Genomic DNA, 23151 nt, shown 5'->3' with positions numbered 1-23151 from the left:
AAACTGCTTTTTCTTCCTTTTTTAAATTAAAATGGTGCAGTGACGTATTCATCAGACCTCCCTAAACATTTATGCATTCGTTGGGCTTTGCTATCAGTATTAGAGCTAACCAGGAAAAGAAAGTGAATCCCTCATTAAAAAGCAATATGACTAATGATGCATCAGAATGAGTAGCCATTACTCCACTTAAACCTAAATTAAAAATCCTGGTATTTGCATTGTCAATTCCCTCACAAAATGAAATCTCTTATTACCTTACCCAATTTTCATTACTGAGATGTAAGTGGATCCCAAATTGCTTTTCTAGTCAGAATGGCATTTTAAAAGTACAATCCCCGATCATCTCTGTTCATCATCATTGTTGGAGATTATCTCAATTAACGGGCAACATGTCTATAATAAATTACCCTTCAGGTAAAATCACTTCACATTTCTGGAGTTTCAAGAAATTTATCAGCAAAATCATTTTCATCTGAACTAAAACTCCACGAGAGAGTGCTGTTTCGATTGAACCTTTATTGGGAATGTTTTCTAAGCCGAGGAGCAGAGAGAGGGGGAGGGACACGGAAGGAAAAGGAGACCAAGGCAGAGCTGAGGAGACTCATAGTCAGTCTTTACTTAACCTGATCAAATGCACAACTTGCATAACCTGAAATACGCTCGCCCCCAGCAAACACCAACCACTGGCCATTGACTACCCTGGAGTAGCTCTTGCTCTTCTACTGTGAATTTTTTTTAAACACTAGTTTCATCCAAACGTTTTTTAAAATAAAAAAAAAAAAAAAAAAAAGGAAAAGGAAAGGAAATGGAGAAAGAGAAAGCATCTCCTGACTTTCACAGTGGCGCAAAAGTGCAAGACCTCCCCTGGGTCTACCTCAGCATCACTCTACGCGGTGTTGTCTCCCTTTACTGGCTGATGAGCGCAGGGACGAGCCTGCAGACCCAACACCTTCACCTTCCGCACAAACCTGAGCTACACACTGCCAAGGCTGACAGTGGTCCCTCAGAGACAGTAACTCTTCATTATCTGGAAATAACGACATGACATTTATTGCTAAATTTTTCAGTTAGGCAGAACTTGAAGTGACCGCGGAAGATACTGCTCTTGGACCAAAGCCCAAGATCTTTGTCAGCCCTGTCATGAAAGACCCGGACCTAGACGTGCCCCTCCCAGCAGGGAAGGGAGTTTTGCCTACTCATATCAGTGAGAAAAGAATAGGACCAACAAATTAAGTTTTTAGTATAAATGGACTGCAAACCCAACTTTTTCCCAGTCTAGAAAATCGAAGCAATTTGATTATTAACGTGGGTGGAAAGTGGCAAGGATTTTCCATAAAAAAATAATGCGTCATTCTAAATACATTAGATAGAAATTAAAGTCGTGGTACTTACAAAAGCCTAAAACTACATTTAAAAAAAAATCAGCAAACAAACACTTGTTCCCATCAAAGCTTTCTATCCTGCCAGCAGGGAGAAGAAATGGTGGCCTCTGACTTTTTGACCTGATGTGCGGAGTGATTCAATTTGAAAATAACACAAATAACACAAGAAGATGGATGGTGTTTGTGGTATTTTAAGGTCAAAGTACTACGACGATACATTTATTTTCTTTTCCGTTTCTGTCCAGTAAAGTCAGATCAGTCCTGTGGCCATGTTGAACCAACTGTGAAGATAAAGTGTTGAAAACTTATAGACAAGTTAGACAAATTATCTTTTCTGCTACCCTTCAGTGTTACTTCTGCTGGAAGGGAGAAAAAAGAAGATGAGCATTTAATTCTGAAACACTTTGATGTAACAAAATGGACCATTCTTAACAGAAATTAAATACAGAAAGACAGAAATTTACTTGACAGATATTTCTCAGCATTTATGAAAGAGATTAGCAAAAAAAACCCAGAATGATTTCAATTAGAACTATGTGCTGAAGTGACCGCAGAAAATTAAAAAGCGACACTGTCAGCTTCCAGTAATTCATGAATTAGCATTCAAAACAGGGTTGTTACATAAGAAGCCTTTAATTGAAAACACTATTTTCTCCTTTCGCATAAGTTGTAACAGCTGAAGGCTGAAGAGTGGTTAAAAAAAAAAAATAATTCATCATAAATGATCAGTTTGACCCGGTGCCCTGCGGAAATATTAAAGCCTTTACAAAGAGTCACAGCTTCCCTTCTCCCCACAGGCTATGGGGCCACCTTGGAGCAATTCGGGTGTCTGCCCACGGGCACCCCGTGCCTGAGTGTATCCAAGGCGCCGTGGAGGTTTGGCAGATGGGATGAAGGGCTGCTAGAGACCCACATCCTGCCGGTGCCAGGCAGGAGCCAGGAGGGACAGCCCCAGTGGCACCTGGGGACTACGACTGAGCACCTGAGATGCTGCTCTCTTCACCCCTTCTTAACTCATTTGTAACCTCCTGCACTGTGAAAGCTTCCTCTCCTGGTCCACACGCCGTTTTAAAAAAAAAATAAATAAATAACCAAGCACCACTTGGAAGTCCAAGAGTCCTATAAAGCCCCTTTTTGTCTACCTCTGGGGGGTCCCTTCATAAAGGGATGGAAAAATGTGTCCCGAATGTAAAGAAGAATCAAGCATACGTGAGTCACCGACAGCAGACTTCCCAGAGGAGCGTCATTTCAGAGGTTTTATAATAATCAGCTTCCTTTTCCTACAACGCAGACCCACTGGCACTAAGCTCAAGAGACGGCAGATTACACACCACACCACTTAAATTTATTAATATTTTATCTGCTATTCAACATAACATTAGAAGAAATTATGTATCTTAACATGAAATGTGACTGGATGGAAAGGAATACTGTGACAAACTCAATACTGGCAACAGCAGATACCCCTGCTGACACCAGTTCTGAAGATTTTCTTTGGACAAACGAATATGCCACACCATCATTCCAGCCCTGAGAGAGACGAGCAATTTCCATGTTTTAGTGGCTACTCCACCCTTTTACAGAGCACCGGATTTCCTTTAGCTGTCATTTAAATATCAGGGTGAACCTGGTCCATAGCAATAGGGTAAGGGCATCCCATCCTGACCGTGTAAGCCCATAAGGATTTGGACTTACGATTCGCTTAATTCTCCGTATGAAAAAAGTCCCTATGAAAAAAATGTCATTCTTACTTCATATTCTAGTTTTACCCCAGGAAACTTGGATGTTGGATAGAAAGCTCTGCTGAGACCTTGGCTTTTGATTATATATATATTTGTGAAGAGAAAAAGGAGGAAGGTTTTATTGCAGTCCACTGGCTCAGGCTGCCTTCATCTTTATGGACTCTTGTACTGCCCATTAGCTGAATTACTTGCCTGTCACCGTAATATAAATTCTTAAACCTACCAGCAACAATTTTCTAAACCATAATTGTGCTAGTAATTGAAACTGCCTCAATTTTGACACTCAACAACCCATTGTTTGCAACTGGGTAATTAAATGGAAGGTTTAGCTCAAAATCTTTTCCTGTTATTTCCTGCAGCAATTTAGTTAAAAGTACCAACTTCTCTTTAGGTAGGTAAATGGCTTTCATTTGAAGTTGGTCAAAACTCCGTCGTTACTAACCAATGCCTTTTGCGCAAGTACAGGAGGGAAATAAAAAATAATTAGGGGCATATTTAATACATTCAGACAATTAAAAAAAGGAAATCGCCAACATTAGCATGTGAGAGAACAGGCAATCAGAGCCCCAAACAACCAGCAGCAATATTCAAAGGCAGCCCCCAGATCCAAGAAGCTTTTGTGGATGCATTAGCTTTCTCTACCTTACTGAAATTTCGTGGCAAGCTGTTGCAGTCAGCCAGCGAGAAGGGAAGAGAATCCCAAGGGTCTCTTCCAACCCAGGCAATTCTACGATTCTATAAAAACTTTCTACATTTGGAAACGTAACAGAAAAAAGTTATTTTATCATCTTGGAAAAACTTTGTCATTACCACAGATGACCAAGATAAGCTGGTCTTACACGCAGCATTTGACAAGATAATGTTACTATTTCAACTTCAACTCCTTCTTCCCGTATTAATAAATGAAGCCCTGCAGATCTGCACCAACATTAACATCTTACTATCCCAATTTAGAGCACGGTGACCCCACAAACAGCTGATGAAGCTTCATCACCTTACTTTTCTTCACAACTGCAGACATTTTACCACACCCCCAGGGTTCGATGGCACTATCACAACACACCACTCTGGAAGAACGACCTGGCCCAAGGTATCCTTAGCAAGTCCAGCAGAGCAGCGATATTTTGCCGAAGTAAAGCGAAGCAGAAACACATCTCAAATAACGTGAAGGAGATGCTGCAAAGCACCTTCCTTGCACAGCTCTCACACAGGCACCAGGGCAATGGTCCTGGTTTCTTGTCACCTCAGCACCACATGAGTGGCCCTTTCAGATGGCCTTCTGCCCCAGCGAACATCCCCTATCACACGACCGGGAACAAAGATTTCCTCCTTATCTCATTAATCCGTGTTTTAGGGACTCATGCACCAGGAAGTTGAGGGATGGGCAATTTCACCGTGTGAAGCTAGCAAATAATTGAATTAAGGTTCAGTAATTGCAGTTATTGCGATGAGACACATTCAAGCAAAAATAAGCTCAGCAAAGCACATATCTGACTTTAAGTATATGTGAAGAGTCCCATTAGCTTCAACAGCATTTATCAGGCAAGCTGGAAATTACACACATGAGAGTGCCATAAAAAGACCAACGTATTTGATTTTGAAAGAACTCCGCAAATAAGAAAAAAAAATTAAGGGATGAGATTAAAACTATTTAATATCTTCCATGTCATGTAATAATATTAGCATTCTCTAACAGGAGAGAATAAATTCCTTTACACTGGTTCATATCCCTCTTGTACACACAGCGCATCCAGGGATCATTCCTTAGACTGGTGACAAAGGCTTCAGAGAATGATGGTCTGCCAAGACACTTACTCTCCCAATCTCTCTCCAGTATTCAGCCAGCAGATCACAACCACAACCTCAGCCAGTTTCATCAGTAAAGCCGTTTGCAGTTGTTCCTGCGGAACTGGAAATGGTACAACCCTGAGACTGAGGTGCACAGCCCTTGTACCGCAGCAGCACTGGGAGCTGCAAGGATGCATTTGGACTTGGTGCCATGGCTGGATCTCGGCCATTCGCAAACGCAACGCAGGAATGAGCATCCCCACTCTGACTTTCCCCTCGTATCATGAGCTGCATTCATACAAGCTGGAGGGGGCAAAGCAGCAGATTTCATCTGGTTGCACTGGTGACAACTGGAATTCTCTATTGTCAGGGGAGCTAACACTTTGCGAAAGGCTTAATAAATACCAGGAGACAGTCAGTAAGAGGCTTAGCAGATTTTGCCATGTAAAATCACTCTTTCAAAAATATTTTTATTAGTTTCTCAGTGGGGTACAGGCAATAAAAGCAGTCCAAGTCTCAAACCTCTCCATTCTCTGTAGCAACTGAGGTAGGGAACTTCAGTACGCTGTTAATATTCAAGAGTGTCTGTATTTTTTTCCTCTTGTTTTAGATCAGCAGAGAAAGATCAACCCTGTAACTCATGGGAGACTCAGATAATCAGCTCAAAGCAAATTGCAGTGTATAATTATAATCACACAACTGGCAGGCTTTGCTCAAGAGAGAATATGGGCTGGCGCAGCTGAGATTCGAGCAGCACAGCCTATAACCCAAATAGAAATGCAGCTCAATAGATAACAAAGCCAAATGGAACTATAACCGTTGACATTTGGTGTAGCCCGCCTCTCGTCTGCGGCTTGTATGCAATGAGTTCAGGAGTCTCAGACTAGTGGAGCCCATCCGTGGCTCACTAGCACCAAAATCAGTCTTTTCATTAGGAATGTCAATGGAGAAGCTAAGGAATGCTGCCCCAGTTCCACCTGGGAAGTAGATGTAGATGTGGATGTAGTATTAAGCACATGAATAAACTCACTGGACCATCCCCTGGAGTCTCCTTTCTTTTTCTTCTGTCAACTGCACTCCAGGCAACGAGGCCAAAGAGAACCACCGTGCCTCCTCCCAAAAGCGAGGCACTCCCTACATCCCATCAAACGAGGGAGCCATGAATGAGGAAGGCGAGACCTGAATCCCCTTCTCATAAATCGGAAAAGGTCCCTCGCAGGCTCTTTAACTAACGCTGGGACCCAGCTGGCCGAGGGCTCTGCTGGCCTTCTCTCTCTTCTTTTGAACAGCGCTCAGGGCCGGATGGACACTCAAGCCCCTCTCTTCTGGAGGACCACTCAGATGTTCAAAGCTCTCTGCTGAACCAGAACTCAAATCGTCTGGAAAAATCAGTTACAGCCAGTCTTAATTTTTATGAGACGGTTTGAATACTCTTTAAAAGTCTCCTGTAAAGATTTAGATTTGCATTTTTGGCTTCATGAAAAGCAAAACAAAACCGAAAATTTCATCACAAACGTATAGTTTTGGGTAAAGCCTCTTTTCTTTTTTTCAAAAGCAGTGAATGGTTAACATTCTCCCTGTACTTCCCCAAGTTGTTTTCGAATATCAGGCACTGAATTTTTCTTGAGCTGGTCTTGAATTTGGCATTGGAACTCATTGCAAAGACCTCTTTTTAAGCCCCTGCAGTTATTGCTTAGTTTCCCCTCAAAACATTTTTCAGTCCATCTCAGATGGACCGACCACTGAGAATCTGTGTACTTCAAACCGCTCTACGTGTTACAAAGACAGAAAATGCTGCTGCTTCTTCATAGTCTGATCTAACTGCAATTAAGAGCTTCTCCCCTGACCCTGTCCTCACGTACAGAAAAAAAAGCGGAATCTAGTGAAATTATTACAAAGCTGGTTAAGCATAGGATATGACTAATCCCACATTTCGCAGCTGGAGGTTAAACTGAGCCTCATTAAACCCAATGTTCTTGCTTACCCACAACAGAAACAAATGGGGCATGGCAGAGCTTTGTCTGTGCGCAGCTCTCTCACGCTCACACTATTACACAGCAATTCAGCTCCAGTCCTTTGAAAATTCTGAGTTAAGTTGCAAGAAATTATGTAATTGTCTCAAATTCCTAAGATTCAATAAACACCGTATACTTCTGTCCGTTATTCAACTTCTGAATGCAGAACTTGTTGAATTAAATTCCCTAGGTTTTGGGGGAACTCTCTTTATATGTGCCAGGTGACATTCTCGTAAAATCCCTCGATTCCACAGGTGACATCCCCCAGAACACACAGTACAGCATCCAGCTTTCATTACAAGCTGCAAGACCTCATTTCTGTCATTGATCCTGCTTTTAGGATGTGCTCCTACTCATGAATGGGAGATGAATACCAAGAGGATATTTATTTTGGTAGCTACCAGCCCAAGACCCTTATGTCCAAAGGCAACAGAAGGAACTTGTCTTAAAGGACTGGAAAGTATTTTGGATGCAAGTCTGAGACATCTTTGAACTTCTTTTATGAAACCGCACTTCTCTTACTTGGGGGGAAAAGAAACATTTTGTTCAATAAATACGTATTGTTTACTTAAATTTCAAGTCTACTTACTCGATAGCAAATTGGTCAGGTCAGTCTTGTCGTTTTAATTCATAAAAGAAGGAGGTGAAATGAAACACACTGGGACATGTGTTTGCATGCTTTGCTTTCTTGAAGCTTCTGCTGCCCCGGCTAAGGGGCAGCTATATGTGGGGGATTCCATTAACATATTTTGCATTTAGGCATGTAAGCAATGCAATGAGAGACCTAAATCGGTTTGGAGAGTGGTCTCATGAAAGGTCTCATGAGAGATATCTCATGAAAATCTGGTTCTGCGTGAGCTGTACTCCAAAACGCGTGGAGTCCTGTAGAAAGTCTCACCATTGACTTGAAAGGAATATTTGGATGAGGCTCCAAATATGCATCTCCTTTTTGATTAGTTAAAATTAATATGCAGCTAAACATTTAAACAGCACATAAAACCGGTAATGTAGTAACCTAGGGCACGTCCCCTTCAGTATTCCGAATTTAAATGCGGACCAAATGCGCTGGAAAGCTTTCATGTCTGTGTTGCTCACTAGTACAAAAAAAATCCAATTTCCCCAGTGAGACATGAAATTAAAGCAATTATACTTATCCTCCTCACACACAAACAGTAGGTAGACTTTGGGGAAATAAGACAGGTTTGTAATTTTGTTCCGCTCGTGGTGAGCATGTGCAAGGCTGCTGGCCCAAGCCATGGCCTCACGACAAAACTCCGGAGCCGTAATTCAAGGAGGGGCCCAAACGTTAAGACCCTATAGCAACTCTGAGAGCTGAGAGGCAACTCCGCAAGCAGGAACTGTTAGTGGCAGACTTGGCACAAAAGCCACCGATAATAAAACAAGAGGAAATCGCACTCCGACTCTCCTGGAGCCAGCCAGCACATGGTGGGCAATTTCTTTTTCTCCTCCGTCCTGCGCAGTTCAGGAAGAGATCAAGCTCTCCACTGAACAGCATTTACATCTTCTTCCTTTGCAGTACTAACGATTCTCAGGCTCACTTCAATCCCGAGGTTCAGTTTTCCCCCTCCTCATTTTCAGAACAATATGCCAGGAACTGCCCGCTGAGTTCTTGTTTGTTAAGAAGAATTGAGGCAGCCCGGAGATGCCCTTACCATGGAAGCTCCTAACTCAAAAACCTCAGCTCTTTTTTAATAGCAGTGTTTACAGGCATTATTTACTATCATTTTACTATCTGTACAGCTGCAGCCTTCTTTGAATTCAGGCTAAGCATGCCATTTCTTAAAAATAAGACCAAGGACAGTTTTCAAGACCTTCCAGGGATGCTCTAAAGAACTTCCAAGGATACTCAATCCCAATCAGCAGTCAGATACCGAAATGCTGTGAAATGCTGGCAATACTGAAGTCTACTTGGCAGTTTTAATTAAATACTCTGATGTTCCTCATAAATCCCAAGGGTGGTCCACTCCCTAGAGAAGAATTTTTTGTATCTCTGCTCCGCACCAGCAGACCTGAAACCTTCCCTGAAAGATGCACCAGGACCTTATCGTCAAATGTCCGGTTATTCTGAGTCTCACCTGCCCAACACATCTGCTCTGTTCAAAGCCACAGTTTTTGAAACAAAGGTGGGCGATGTGCCCCGGGCATCATTGAGTAGGAAAATGCCTCTGGTATTCCTCTTCTGAAGGGAAAATCCAGACGCAGCTCAGCAGAGAGCACAAACCAAAAGAAGCCCAAACAGCCACCCCGTGGTGCACAGGAGTTCGTTATGAGGAGAGAGAACAGGGTGAGGAGTCCACAAAGCCTATAACCTTCAGTTTTGGTTAAAAGTGCCCAGTCCTTGCCATTGTACAGAATGAGCTGAAAAGGCAAACTAATGTGAAAGAACGGCCAGGAGTTTGTCACTGTTATTATCTCTAAAATGTATGCATTAGTTATAAAACTAACCAGCATTGACCTCTGGAGCTCCTGAAGCTCATAAACACGGGTTTCTCTAATCTTGAGGGGAAAGGGTGTAATTACAAATTCATTTTTAGTTTAAGGGGCAGTGTGAGGTGGCTTAAGGAGTCTATTTTCTGCTTGGACACTTTCAGCTCAGAGGAACGGAAAGCACATACAGCCTGCCGTCTCAGGGGTTATATCTCAGCAATAAATATGAAAGGCACCCTCATCTAGTCAACCGGACACTGTGAAAGAGAGGGTAACACCAGCTCTCCTGGGCACTCCCCACAATGACACAGAGGAAAAACAGGACTTCTCCCACACGATGTTGCATAGATTAATTGCACGCACACAGCAGAACTTGGTGCACTTCTTCCCTAGAGAATCTGAGACTATAAAAGTGATGCCTGTGAAGCTCTCCAAAGCCAACACCCAACATTCCTCAGAGCTTACGTTCATCTTCTTTACACCTTGACTAAAACTTCCAGAAACCAGCTATACTTGTGAGAAAGGCTGAAACCATCAACCCCAGGACACTGAGGTCCCCACCTGCTCTGCGAGGTCTTTGCCGCTGTGGTTACACGACAGATACCTACCAGCACCAGTGAGGAGTCATCGAGGGGCCTTTTCTGGCGGTGGCATTCGCTACAGCATCTCCCCAACCAGTATAAACCAGGGCAACAAAAGCTGTGTGTTGTCAGAATTGCTGCCAGGGATCTTGCCGGCACAGCGATGCCATCCCAGAGCGTGACTTTCCAGTTAACACGGCCACGCCAGCAAAACATTACAGCATAAACCCCAGTCGAAGAAAGGTATAAAACTGGAGTCGTTTCTCCTCAGAGAAAGGAGAATGGGAAGAGCGATGATTACTGATGGGTTAGCACTGTCAGAAGCAGGTCATTTCCCAACTGGAAATACACATCTCCTTCCCTAGAAAGCAAACGAGTCAAACCCCCCAAAATCCATATACAGCCATCATAAATAACATCCACTTCTCCATTTACTTTCCTCCCACTGCAAAGTGTGGCTTGTGAGATGGTACTTCTTGATCTCCCATGGGGAAGAAAAGCTCTCACCGTTGATCTGTTCAAATGAGACACCAGAAAAGGAGAGGTGCGAACGCCAACACGCCTGTGCTGCAGGTGGCACGTACAGCGCAGAGCAGCCGCCTCGGCACGGGCTCTCTCCCACTGAGATTTTCTTCCCAAGTGCTTAGAGAGAAAGGAGATGTCGGGAAGCAGGAGAAAACAGTGCCGGCTGGGGATCCCAGCACCAACTTGATTCCGTGCCTGAAGGTGGCACAAAGACACCACCTCTCAGCATAGCTTCACACCCCCAGATGCCGAAGAAGATAAAGCAACGAATCTCGCTCAGGGCGCACCAGCGAGTAAAGGGGCACTGTGTCACCGGCCACCGTAACATAAATCCTCCCGTAAAGCTTGCAATATCATTTGCAGCACCAGCATCCTCGGGTTTCTCTGGATGAAGCGCTATTTCAGCTCTATGTTTCGCACTTGGAGAGAAGCCAGGAAGACTTCCATAACCACCACTGATTTGTTAATCCCTTAATGCCAGGCACTGTTTGTTACTTAGGACGTCAGGTTTCATCACTCCTCAGCACGCCGGTGATAGAACTTCTTGACACCAGACTGCAAATATTATTGCAATGTCAATACTCCCAGGGAGAAAGCCAAGCCGAGCTAAAATGTGACTTTGGTGTTGACAAGCCAGTTTGGCATTGCGGAGTTCAGACGGCCAGGATCACCGGGCAACTTCAAAAACAGGAGAAAGTTGACCAGGATCCTTTTCGACTGGAGCCTTATCCCGAGATCCGCATGGTAACAGCTAAACGCTTCCCAATCAGATGAAGCAAGCGAGAATACAGTAAGTGGATTATACTTTTCCGGGAAAGTGCCGGGAGCAACGTGCACATACGCATGTGGGTTTGTGCCTATACAGATTTTCCTTGTCTTTCTCATTGAAAGAGAAAAAAATCCAAATCTAGGCTTGTAGCATGACAGATCCGGAGGTGACACAGCTCAGTATTCTCAGGGAGCTCACCCAGGCCACGGTAGCTCCAACATTTCTCCATCCGCCCTAAGGAGAGCTCTCTCCCCTGCAGTAGGCATTTCCTGAGCATGATCTAAAACAGGTCAGATCCCGGTCTTTTTGGAGGGCCGTTAGGACGTGGCAGAGGGGCTGCGCAGCACGTCGCAGCCAGGCTGGTGGCATCGGTGCCTGCTGCAGCCGGGCAGGCGGCTGGCCTTCTCCAGAGCACACGGCTCTTTTAAGATCATCTCCCTCCCTTCAGGATCCAAACCTTTGCAGCAGTGCTGCAAGAAAGGTGAGGACACCTGAGGACAGCGGTGCGCGTGGAGCAAAAGGCACAGCCTTCCCACCCAGCACAGCACGAAGGCGAAGGGCTGATGCTCCAGGCTCACGCATCCCGAGACTAACCGGGCTGCATCCTCCCGATGCAATAAGCCCCAGCAGCTATTCAGCCCCTATTAATTTACCACCGGTTAATCACCAACCACTTTTTTTTTTTTTTTTTTTGACCTCATAAGGCAGATCCGACGGAGTAATGTGCCCGGCTGTGGCAGGACGGAGCTGGGCCAAGGGCACAGAGAACCCATCCCCCAATCCATGAGCATCCCCGCTGCTCACGCACAGCCCGTCTGCTTATCAATAGCTCCAATTAAACAGTCTCGGGGTTTTTTTGACCGCCACCGGCTCACTGACGGGTTGGGAGAAAGACAGAGGGAGTTAAAATTAAATTAGCAATCGATTAATACATGAAGCCACTCCGTTAACCCTTCTGGGGTTTTAACCCTTCGGTGCCCTGTGAGTTTTGTTTCACAGCTAGCAATGCCAATGAGTACACTGGAAATTTGGGATAGTCTTTACAAAAAAGCTCACAGTCAGGTCAAAATGTGTATTTCAGTAAAAATAAGGTTTGACAAAATTATTTTAGTGACATTTCAGTAAGAATAGAGCCTTTTTTTTAAAACAGGAATGTTTTAGAAACACATGATTTGGGAGCAGTACATTTTCAGATGTGGTGAAATGCAAAGAACAGCACAACATAAACTGGCAAAAGGGTATTTTTCAAAAAATATAATTAGGAGAGGTTTTTTATTTCCAGTCCCTATAACTGGGAAGAACCTGGAACAAAACGACTGTGAAATTCAGCCCTTGAAGTAAGAAGCAAAGTACAGAAAAAAAAAAAACCTTTAAAATACCAGGGAGGTAGAATATACAACAGTGAAAGGATGCAAACACAAGAGAAAAAGGATAACTTTTCTAATGGCTTAAATAGACAGTGTTTCACTGAATGTTTGGTTTTAAGCAAGATCTCAAATAAAAGCTGGGAGCCAGCACTGCACAAAACTATTCCCAAGGCTGTCCTCCTCTGTATACAAGATAAAAGTCAATATAAAGGGGCAAGCACCACAAAATCCTACAGCAAGGGCACAGGCAGCGCCGGACCCTCGCAGCATCCCCGAGAGCAGTGGCGGATCAAGGTGTCCTGCAGGGAGGCATTAATGCATCTCCAAAACACACACCGATGCTAACAGAGGGTTTATTCTTTTTTTTCCCCTCTTTTTTTTTTTTTTTTTTTTTTTTTTAGACAAAAGGATACCAAATTCTATCAGTGGGGGGGTTGATATGAAAAGACCATTAATTATGCTCTTCCCCTGGTAGGATATCCACCGAAAGCCCTTGTGCATTCAAACGGGCCGTCAGACACAACTATACAGAAACAGAAGAACCAAGGCACATTAATGTCAATTAGGCAATAAAAATCCTACCTGGGAAAGAAGCTTGTTGTCATCCTCCAGCAGTTTCACTTTTGTTTCAAGTTGCCTGATATAGTTGGAAGACGAATCTTTACGGAAAGAGAAAAAATACGTTTAAGTTTCTCGTGTTACAGGCAAGCACTGTCAGACAGCAATGTTTTCCCACTAGTGGAAGGCAAGTTTGGGGAAGACCTAATGAATAAAACCTCAAGTGCATAGGGTGAGGAGGGGATTCTGCCAAAAGCGTTTTTCGCTGAAAAGCTGAGGTTCAGCAACAGCAGTATCTTCTGCGAATATGTATCAGTGCCACCAGGTTGGGGGCTGGGGGGTACAGACGGAAAGTGAAGTTGAAATATTGCGTTTCATAATTTCCTAAAAGTAATTTCCTAGCTTTGAAAGCCATTCTCATTCATCTAAAATGCATCCAAATACTCAACAACAGAACAAGATGTTTCCCTTTAGGTTTGAATAAACAACCCCTCCGCACACGTGCCTTTTTCTTTCAAAAACAACCGAAAAACTCACAAAAATAAGCTGCTGGCACAGCTCTACGAGGAGGTCACCGCCACAACCCCCAGAACTGTAAAAGGGGAGGAAGTGTATCCAGCCAGGCCAGAGAGCGGCAGCCTGCACACAGCCTGACCTACGCAAGGAGTCCCTGCCCGGGACATCTGGGTTTCTTCTAGTGGAAGCACGTGACACTAAACAGAAAAATACCAGGACAATAAAATACAGAATACCCTCGCATAAAATGGTAATATTCAACCTGAAGGAATGCAAGGGCCAGCTTACCATCGCAGTAAGACAGCGACACCAGACAGGGTGACCTGGCGTAGAAGATAACTTGCGGGAGAGCTCTGTGGGTGGCTTCCTGCTCCTCAAAACAGCTGCGCTTTGTTTTGAAATGCACTTTGAAGCAACACACTTGCAAATTTCGCAGAGAAGAAAATAAAGGAGCCTGGGAAAACCTCTCCTCCCTTTTCATTCTGCCTTAGCAGTTGGCAATAAATAGTTCCTCTTCCATCCACCTGGGTGTTTGCAAAATTTCTTCCCCGCTTGTAATTTCGGCGGCAGAAGCCGTGAGTGTTACAGCAGGAGGAAAAGAGGGAGAGAGCATATGAAAAAACTTGACCGCTTTCCACACAAACGCAAAATACGTTTTACCGCGTTTAATTTATTACGGCGTGACTGCGAAAGCCACTATTCAACCACAGGACTTCTCGGCGAGCGTGGCTCGGCGAGGATGCCGATGCACGTTGCCGATCGCCCGCAGCTTTGGGGACGATCAGCCCCAGCAGGGTTAGCAGGCACCACTGCCCGCATCTGGGTGCAGCCGAACACACAGCCGTGCACACGTGTAAGGTTTGGGCTGGCTCTGCGCTAAACGGCTTATCTTTGCCCGTGCCAGTAGCCGCCGAACGCACTCGGCACAAGCCTGAATGCCGTCTCTTGGCCACTCTGGGGGCAGTTTAGCAGAAGAGCTAGCATGCAAGCTACAGCTAATCACTGAGAGTGCTTTGACCATTCAAGAGAAAAATTGGAATAACGCTTGAAAAAGTGCTGCCACAGACAAGTGCCAAACCGCACATAAAGGAACAGCAGGACGGATCGGAGTCGAATGCCCATCTGAAGCACAAACGCTCTCAGAGGAAACTTGCTCGCTTTTTTGTTTGGATTGTGCTTTGTCCAAACCCAGGAAATCTGAACGAGTCCTCATGAAAAAGGTTAAGAAGACACCATAGGGAGCTATGTAAGATCAGCAAACAGTTTAAGTGGTGGTAAGGTTCACAGCAATAGGACCTTCAGCTGAAGGTCCTGCAAACTCCCTCTGCCCATGCAGGAGGAGTCTCCAGGCCAGAGGAGACAAGGGTAAACCAAGCAGGTTATAGGATCAATCCATAGCACCTTCCCGTGAAAGCCTCGTGCCATCAGCATCGTGGATTTAGCGATGCATACCAAAAGGCGGCGAGTATGAAGCTGCAGAAGACCGGTGCTTAAGTCAGCAAGACTTCAGCATCAGCTTGAAAAATTTGCCGAATTAGTAATGAACCTGTCCTCCAGCAGGGCGAGAGGGGAGTCTGAGATTCTTAAATACAAAGCCAGGAGGACCATGGACGCTTTGGTCTGATCTCTTCTGCGCCCCAGGCCACCACGCTTTGTTAACTAACCCCTAAGTTCAGTCCAGTAATACTCATTTGGCGAAACAGTTCCCAGCACTCTCTCTGGGTTTGTCTGAAGACAACCAGAGATTCCACGTGTGCTGGATACAACAGCCTCCCTCGGCAGATCTGGCCAGATAAGGTGTCCTTCCCTGCCTGCCCTCCAGCTTCACCGGTACCCGCACGCTGCCAGGGCAGCAGCAGCAGAGCTGAGTGCCTCTACACAATGAATGCAGTGATCCTGACACAGCAGGCCCTGATTTTTATCTCACAGTATCGGGGCATTCAAAGCAGCTTCAAGGAAGGTTCAAAGCGGTGTCAAAGGAGAAGCTCCATCCACGCCTGCCTGGGAATCAGAGATATGCCTCTGGACTGAAAAAAGTCTTCGCATGCATGAACGGCACAGACAGCAGCACTTGCATAAACGAGCGTAAAAACGTTAGATAACGCTAAAGAAGATCTCAACGTGATGCCGGTAACAGGCACAGGCTCCACAAGAACCACAGCACTGCTGCCCCTCAGCAGCCCACGCCTGTTTCGAAGCGGGAGGGAGCTGGCTATGTGCAGCGCCCACCCTCACCTTGGTACTTTCTTATCACTACAAAGCGTTTATATTGTGGACCACCACACCACTTCGTGTGCAAAGGACAGCAACCAAAAAAAAAAAAAAAAAAAAGCTTATGGGAACTATTTCTGATGCAAACAAGCCCTTTCCCACAGCTCTGTGCCCAGGGACAGCAGAGAAACGGCAAGAGGTCCTCTCCAGCAGCTCTGCGCTCAAGCGCAGTGGGAAGTTACCCAAGGTGGAGGCTGGCAACCTGAACCTCCTGAGCAACCTCTTCAACACGTGCTTGTGGTGGGTTCCAGCGCCGCTAACAGCTGCAGGAAATTAGAGTTAAGCAGATGAATGGTGATGCAAAAGCTGTTGTGTTCAGGCCCTGAACACTACAGGGACCGACGGGCTGGCTGATGGCAAGAACAGAGCATGGCTGCCAAAGAAGAAAAGGAAATGGACAGAGAATTATTTCCTCACTTTGGTTTCATATCCCTTGCAAAAAAAAAAAAAAAAAAAAAAAGGGTACTCCTTGAGAAGGTGAGAAGGCAAGCCCTGCATCCCCAGGAACCAATGCACACCACAGCTACCCCCAGTCTTGAACGCCTGCTCTGAGATTTGCTAGAATTCTTACTGCTGTTCAACCCCAAACCATGCCTGGTGTCTGATCTCTGCCAGAAAAAACCCCACAGCAACATAAAATATATAGAGAAAAAAAGAGAAAAAGCAAATAAGCCGTTTTGTCAGCAGAAGACGCTCCATCTCAGGCAAAGGCTGAGAAACAGTGCTCACAGCCATTACCATCCTCGCTGTGCCCTCAGAGATGAATCGCCTCCAACTTCTGGACCTGCTTGTGTTGAGTTAGGTGCCAGATGAGCCATTTGCATCTTGATCTCAGGTTTAAAAAATGCCATAACTCTCACGACAGCAGGCGGTAACACTGCCAGGCTGAGCAGCGAAACCCCAGGCTGCGTCTCTCCCACGTTAGATCAAGAAACACATTCCCAACATTTTTCTGCCTCTGACCTTCCTCTTATCAGTGAGTTTCCCTCCTCTCCCGCCTCCCCCAGAGCCATGGGGCAAGGACGGCCCCACTGACTCACCCAGGAGAGGCAGCAGAGCTGGATCACTGGCGGCTCGGACCCCCTCATCCCCTTCATTAGAAATTAAATGAATGGTCCTCATTGCCTTGTCAAAGCCTGGCGCCAACTGTGAGGAATGCTCCACCTTCCCCAGCCCAAATGCTCTCTCCTCGGTGGCATGAGCAGCTCCCAGACCTGGGTGCTGGGGCATACCTCTAGCACACCTACCTGGCCACCACCTCGTGGCACCAACTTCAAGTCCACCCATGCCTGCTGGTGCCTTGCTGTTGAGCTGACACCTCATCCTACCGTGGCCGGACAACCACGCCGGCTGGCTCTGAAGAAGTGTGGCATAGTGAAGGGAGGCAAACAAGGATGGTGGTCAAGGGCACATGGTCTAGGACATGTGGTCAAGGATAAGCTTTTGGGGAGGATGATCTGGCACTCGGTGCCGCCTGGGGTGCCAGCGGGGCCTTCTCCAGTTACTCCTGGGGGACACAAGCACCAGCTGCATGAGCAATGGGTGCTTTAGTGGACCAGATGGCACCAGAGGGAAGGAATTTCCCATCAAAATATCTCACCTCCCACCCAACACCCTCCCAGTCGCAGCCATCACACTTGGCGTGGAAGAGGAGGTCAGGGAGAGAGCCGGTGGCATGCCCGGCATCCACGACAGAAAAACAGTTGAAAACCATAACCACCATCAGCCATCGCTCACTTGTACAAGGTGAATGCTTCAAGCTAAATCGTTCGCAGAGCCGTAAAACCTGAAGTCCCGTTTTTTTGCAAAGCCTTTGAAAAACTAATTGGATGTAGCTCCGCACATTATCTCCATAAGAGGCAGAAGAGTCACATTCCAGCCCAGGAAGGAGCATTACTGTCATTATCCACCCTCCTCAAGATTTACTGTCTTAAAAAATATACTCCATCTGGAACGGGGTGTAATTCAACTTGGATGTAATCTAGCTGAGTAACTTTTCTCCACATAGATAAACCACTTAATACTCATTACAGCTAAATTGAGGCAAGACAAATCACTCTACCTTGTTTTAACTCAATGGCCTCTGAGAGAGCAGGGAACCGCCTGGCTCCTGAAGCTTTTCTAAAACATAAATTAGGAACTGTTTTAACAATCAAAACAATCTTTCAGCCTGCAGAGCACAGAACAGAGTCATTTTAAAAGACACTTGGAGACACTGGAGCCTTTCCGATTCTCATCTGAGATTTCAGAGGAATCTGTCAGAGGGGTAAATATGATAAATTATACATTTATTGTGACAGTAGCAAAAGAAGTGTTCTTATTTCCTTGTGTGTCATTTCTCCAGACCACAAGCACGCAGAGCACAGGTCTGCGTAGTAGCTGCATGGTTGGGATCGAGACACTTTCATTTAAGACCTTTTCATAATGAGGCCTTAGCGCTTAAATGAATATAAGGAAAAAAAAATGCAATCCCTTTACTTAAGGCAGCAGAGGTGCAAGAAAAGGTCAATGTAGGTGTCTGTAAGATGAGGAAGCTGTCGAGATCCCTCTGATGGGACTCACTCGCGGTAGGACAGTCCCTACACCCAGCCTGGGCAATACGAAACAACCCGGCACGAGCAGACTTGAGCCGACAGAGGTGCCTTACTCCTTTTCCATGGCAACTGCCGTGGTTTAGGCCAAATCCACCACTGGGGACCCGAGGGACCCCAGATGGGACCGACAGATGCTCCCCTCTACCCCTCTACAAAGAGAGAGGCAGAGGAGGAAAAAGAGACTTATGAGTTTAGAAGAAACTAAACTAATGAAATATTAATAATAAAATAAAAAGAAATAATGAAAAATATATACAAAACCGTATCAAGCTCCTGAAATGACAATCACGTCACCGGCTGGCACTGGGGCAGTCCCAGGCTGGACTCAGTGACGGACGGGAACTGGATTCCGGATCTGGATTCAGGATCGGGATCACAGGCAGATGAACAGAGTCCTCCTCAGACGTCGGCCATTGAAGGAAGAGCCGGTGACCCTTTGATCCCTCAGCTTTTATACTGAGCGTGAGGCAGATGGGATGGAATACCCCGTTGGTCAGTTTTGGGTCACCTGTCCTGTCCGCTCCTCCCTGCAGGTGGGACCCCACTATGCTTTTCCGCTTCCGACCCTCCAACGTGGCAAATAACAAAGCTGGTTGGCCGTGGGGGTTATAGCAATAAGTATAAGCAGGAGCCTCTCTGCATCCCATGCTCAGTATAAAAGCTGAGGGATCACTGAGGTTTGATCTGACTTGTCCACGTCTGCTACAAAGAAGGAGTTATGCAGTGTCCAGCTGGGGTGCTGGCTGGCAGGTCAGGACCATGGTGCCCCACTCCAGCACCGTCCCCGCGTGCAGCACGGAGGTGCCCCGCACCCCCAGCAGCGAGGCTGGTGGACACCCGCTGCGTTTTCACCCTAGGAGCTACTTTTACCAAGCCTGATTTAAGACAGTAAAGCGCAGCTATATTTCGTCAATGTCCTGCAAACAAGGCTCTTCCTCTCCTCCTAAAAAGCAGCATCCCTAAAGGGATTCTCCCAAATCCAAACCCAAGGAGGAAAGAGGCAGGAAGGAACGATGCTCTGCCAGGTTTGCGCCTTGCGGCCAGCTGCCGTCTTCTTCGCGTGATGGGATGCTGACATTTTCGCTTCCTCCCCTTCCATCAAAGATCATCTCATAAAAAGGCCTTCACCTGTGCTCAATAAAACATTTTGCTGTTTGTCGGCTGTTGCGTTATCACACCTCTGCTCTTCAGCACCATATTTCAGATTCGTGTTGCTCTGCTGGTTTTGCATCTTGACACAGACAAGCAGGCTGAAAAATGGGCCAGCGGTTACATCTTGTAAAGAAGTTGATTTATTAAGGCAACAGCCCTCTTTCAGAGCAGCTGGGAAGCAGACGAAACTCACATCACTTTATATATTGTCATTAAAGGAAATTATTGAGAGAGGTGGACAAAGCCACCAGCATTGCTTTTTCCTAGCAGGCCCCATCTTCCTGCTCTTGCCAGCAAACCCCATTCCTCTTTCAGACTGGTGCTCAAAGCACGTCGTCACATCACGCTTAACTTGGCAGATGGCTAAAATGTGAGCAGGGACACCACAAAGCCACTGCTGAGTTATTTGAGTTTTGCAGGTGCTGCCCTCTGCTATGGCACCACCAGGGCTCTCAGGGTATGCTCCTGGGGTTCGCCTTGGCATGCTCAGCTCTGCAGTGACTCTCCCTGGCTCTGGGAGAAACCACTTCTTCCAGCACCCGGAGGACGCTGCTGGTGTCCAAGAGACTTGGCCCCTGTCCCCACATTAGCCCTTGCCCCCACTGAACAACTCTCCCACCTGGCACCCAGCCTCCAACACAGCTCGTCCCCGCTGAAAATACCACTAAAGACAGCTGTGAAAGCGTGCGAGTGGGTGGGAGGGCAGGTCTGCACACCAAAGGCACGCAAAAGCCAAACGAAGTACTCCAGCAGCGAGGTGAAGAAACTCACCGACCTAAACCCTCCTTCTCTTCTCTCAGGTCTAAAATACCATACTCTGCTAAGCCCAATCCCCACGCCTCTCCAGTAGGAGCGTGGGCACAATTTGGGGTCTCCCTTGGGTTGTGGTAAGAGAATACGCAACGACAAGGTCTACGGCAGACAGCAGCTCACAGCCTTTTGTAGCTTTGCAAGATACTCTGCAAGCAAACTACGCGAACCTGCCCTACCTCTTGTCCCACCACCTCATTCACCGTGGGCCATATAGGGAGCAGTGTCCTCTGCACTCTGCCAGGCAGCGTTAAAGAGGTGGCAGGAGGGCACTTACAGAAACAGAACTAAGGCCAAATCTTGATTACTTCCATAGCTGAGGTGCTGCAGCACGCTTTTACCGAATAGACACTGCCGTAGGCTGTGCTAAATAAATAAAAGGCCCATATGTAGCATCCAAAGCCACCCATGAGAACACCTGTCTGAGTAAGACTGGCAGGATCAGGCCTCATTTTCAAGGTGCCAGTGATAGCTCAGGTATAGAATAGGTGTTCAAACACTAGCCAAAACCAGAGAAGTGTGTTGTCAGTCCAATCACAAAGAAATCTGGTCTCAGACTAATACATATATTTTTTTTAACTCTCACAAGCCAGTGGTTACGCACTGGTGACACGGCTGTGCTGCTCCGGCGGGATGGAACATATGCCACTGCAGCTATTTAATTAACATTTCATAGCAAGCCTGTAACTACGAGCTCTGAAGTTTTTCGAGACCGCACATACCCGACTCAGTTCCAGTTCATTAGACCTGTCTGGGAGCTTAGCGGCCTCAAGTCGGTCTGTAACAGCCTGATAAGGTCTCTCTTGACTTCGGTTTTTACAGCTCACTACGGCGACTTCCAGCCATGACATCATCTCCGTGCACAGCGAAACATCTGCCCGTGACAACTGTCAACAGGAGCTCAAGAGCTCCTGCTATCTTATCGGGATTTCATTAGGAAGCGGCTGATAGGGCAGGAGCAGTGTGTGCACGTGTGTGCCCAGTGCAGCCGGGAGAGAGCGGTCTCGTCCCATCGGAAAGTGGCCACTGGTTTCTCCTTCCTCGTTTGGGTGACATTTACATTACGGTCTTGGTGGAGGCCATCCTTCTATCACGGCAGGAACCATTGGAGGTCGCTTGCACCAGAGGACGTCTAACCCACTCAACCCGTAAAACCTGCTTAACGAGAAGGTTGTAGAACACCTCCCAGTCTCCAAGCCTGACACCAGTCTTCCCATCTCCCAAGGGTGACAACCAGCTCTTCTGCTGCTGGGAGTGGGCAAGGACAGGCAGCGCTGCTGCAGCTCTCCAGGGCTTTCCACGGCTCTCCTTGTAAGCCTGCTTGGTCACCGGGTGGCTCAGACGTGCTCCCCACGCACCGTGCTGCCTGCATGACAGACCGTCTCGGCCCCGATTATTAGTCACCAATGTTTGTCCAGGTTTCCTGGGGAAACCTTTCCTTCTATCCCCCAGAGATTCTGAAGGTAAACAACCAAGGAAAAGATTGCATTTGTTTTACAAGTTGTGTTTTAATGCCTGACGCTGGGCAGCGCTCCGAGAACAGTTAGTGTGAGGTTTTTGAGGTTCAGCCTCAGAATGAGCTTTCAAGCAGGAATGGACAGACTGTACTTAAATGCAATAAGCAAACACGGTGACAGAAATACGAATGTCCAAGACACGCACAGCCAGACAGTCTTGACTGGTGTATGTGTAACAGAGGAAAGCTGATTTCCATCCCCTCTTGCTCCCCGCACAGGGAAGATGCACTGTCCGGGGGAGCAGGTGCACTCTGGATCAATTCCGGGTGCTGCAGTACCTGCAAAACCCGTCACAGCCTGGGACACCAGGAAGAATTCAGGTTTTTCTTCGCCTCCTTAAGAAGTCGTCTGCTGTGCAACCACGTGGATGTACTCGGTGAAGGACTGCCTGAATGCAGAAAGGAAAATTCTAGAGAAAGTAGGACAACGTTCAAATTGCAGGTGGATCAGAGAGATCCTCCCTTCCAGACACGGCGGTACCAGCACTGCTCTATCAGTGCTTACTAGCTGATATGAAGGGAGACGGCAAAAGATGCAGAAGCTGGAGGAAGGGCAGGGAAAGATCAGACTGACTACTGGATGTGACGCTGCGCTCATGAAAACTTGCAAGAGAGGAAAAGATGAGTAAACACCAGCAAACTGGAGGCTCTTTGACTGCCTCGTGCCTTAGTCAACATAGCTCCACCCAAAAGACTTTGCTTCCCATGTCAGCGCTGCACTGCGGCGGTGCAGCATCTTCTGCTGCCGCCAGTCCCAGCAGAGTAAAGCCATAGCCCGTTGACCAGTGCCAAAGCAGTGAATTAGGAGATCATCATAATCTTCCTTATCCTGTACCTCTCTACTATTGCCACAGATGGGCAAGGGCTGATCTACCACAGTATGGCCTAAGCAGGACCTTCCATGAGAGTCTAATTTTAGATACAGAGAGATAAATCCTCCGCTTTTGATAGACCCACGGGTTGCTTCTTGTTGGTGTGATGGACTCCTTGATGGACAGGAAGGAACAGCCAGACCCTCTGCTTGAAGTTCAGGTCCTACCAGCCAGTTGTGCTGGACTCTCCCTCGGGGAAAGGCGGAGGTGAACAGAAAGTTGTGTCACCAGTGCTCATTCGGGGG

General features: G+C 46.6%; 1 protein-coding gene across 1 annotated transcript in view; it reads right to left on the bottom strand.

Annotated features, from left to right (window-relative positions):
- The window catches only part of CCDC85C (coiled-coil domain containing 85C), a 112352-nt gene that overhangs the window by 27314 nt on the left and 61887 nt on the right, over positions 1-23151 (bottom strand). The window contains exon 2 of the mRNA XM_082485372.1: positions 13200-13276. Within this exon, the coding sequence (XP_082341498.1) occupies positions 13200-13276 (77 nt within the window). The remainder of the gene's footprint in view (positions 1-13199; positions 13277-23151) is intronic.

Source organism: Vanellus vanellus, assembly GCF_965231255.1.
Source record: "Vanellus vanellus genome assembly, chromosome: 6".
Taxonomy (NCBI): domain Eukaryota; kingdom Metazoa; phylum Chordata; class Aves; order Charadriiformes; family Charadriidae; genus Vanellus; species Vanellus vanellus.
The sequence above is the reverse complement of the archived record's forward strand: the minus strand, read 5'-3'. Positions and strand labels throughout refer to the sequence as shown.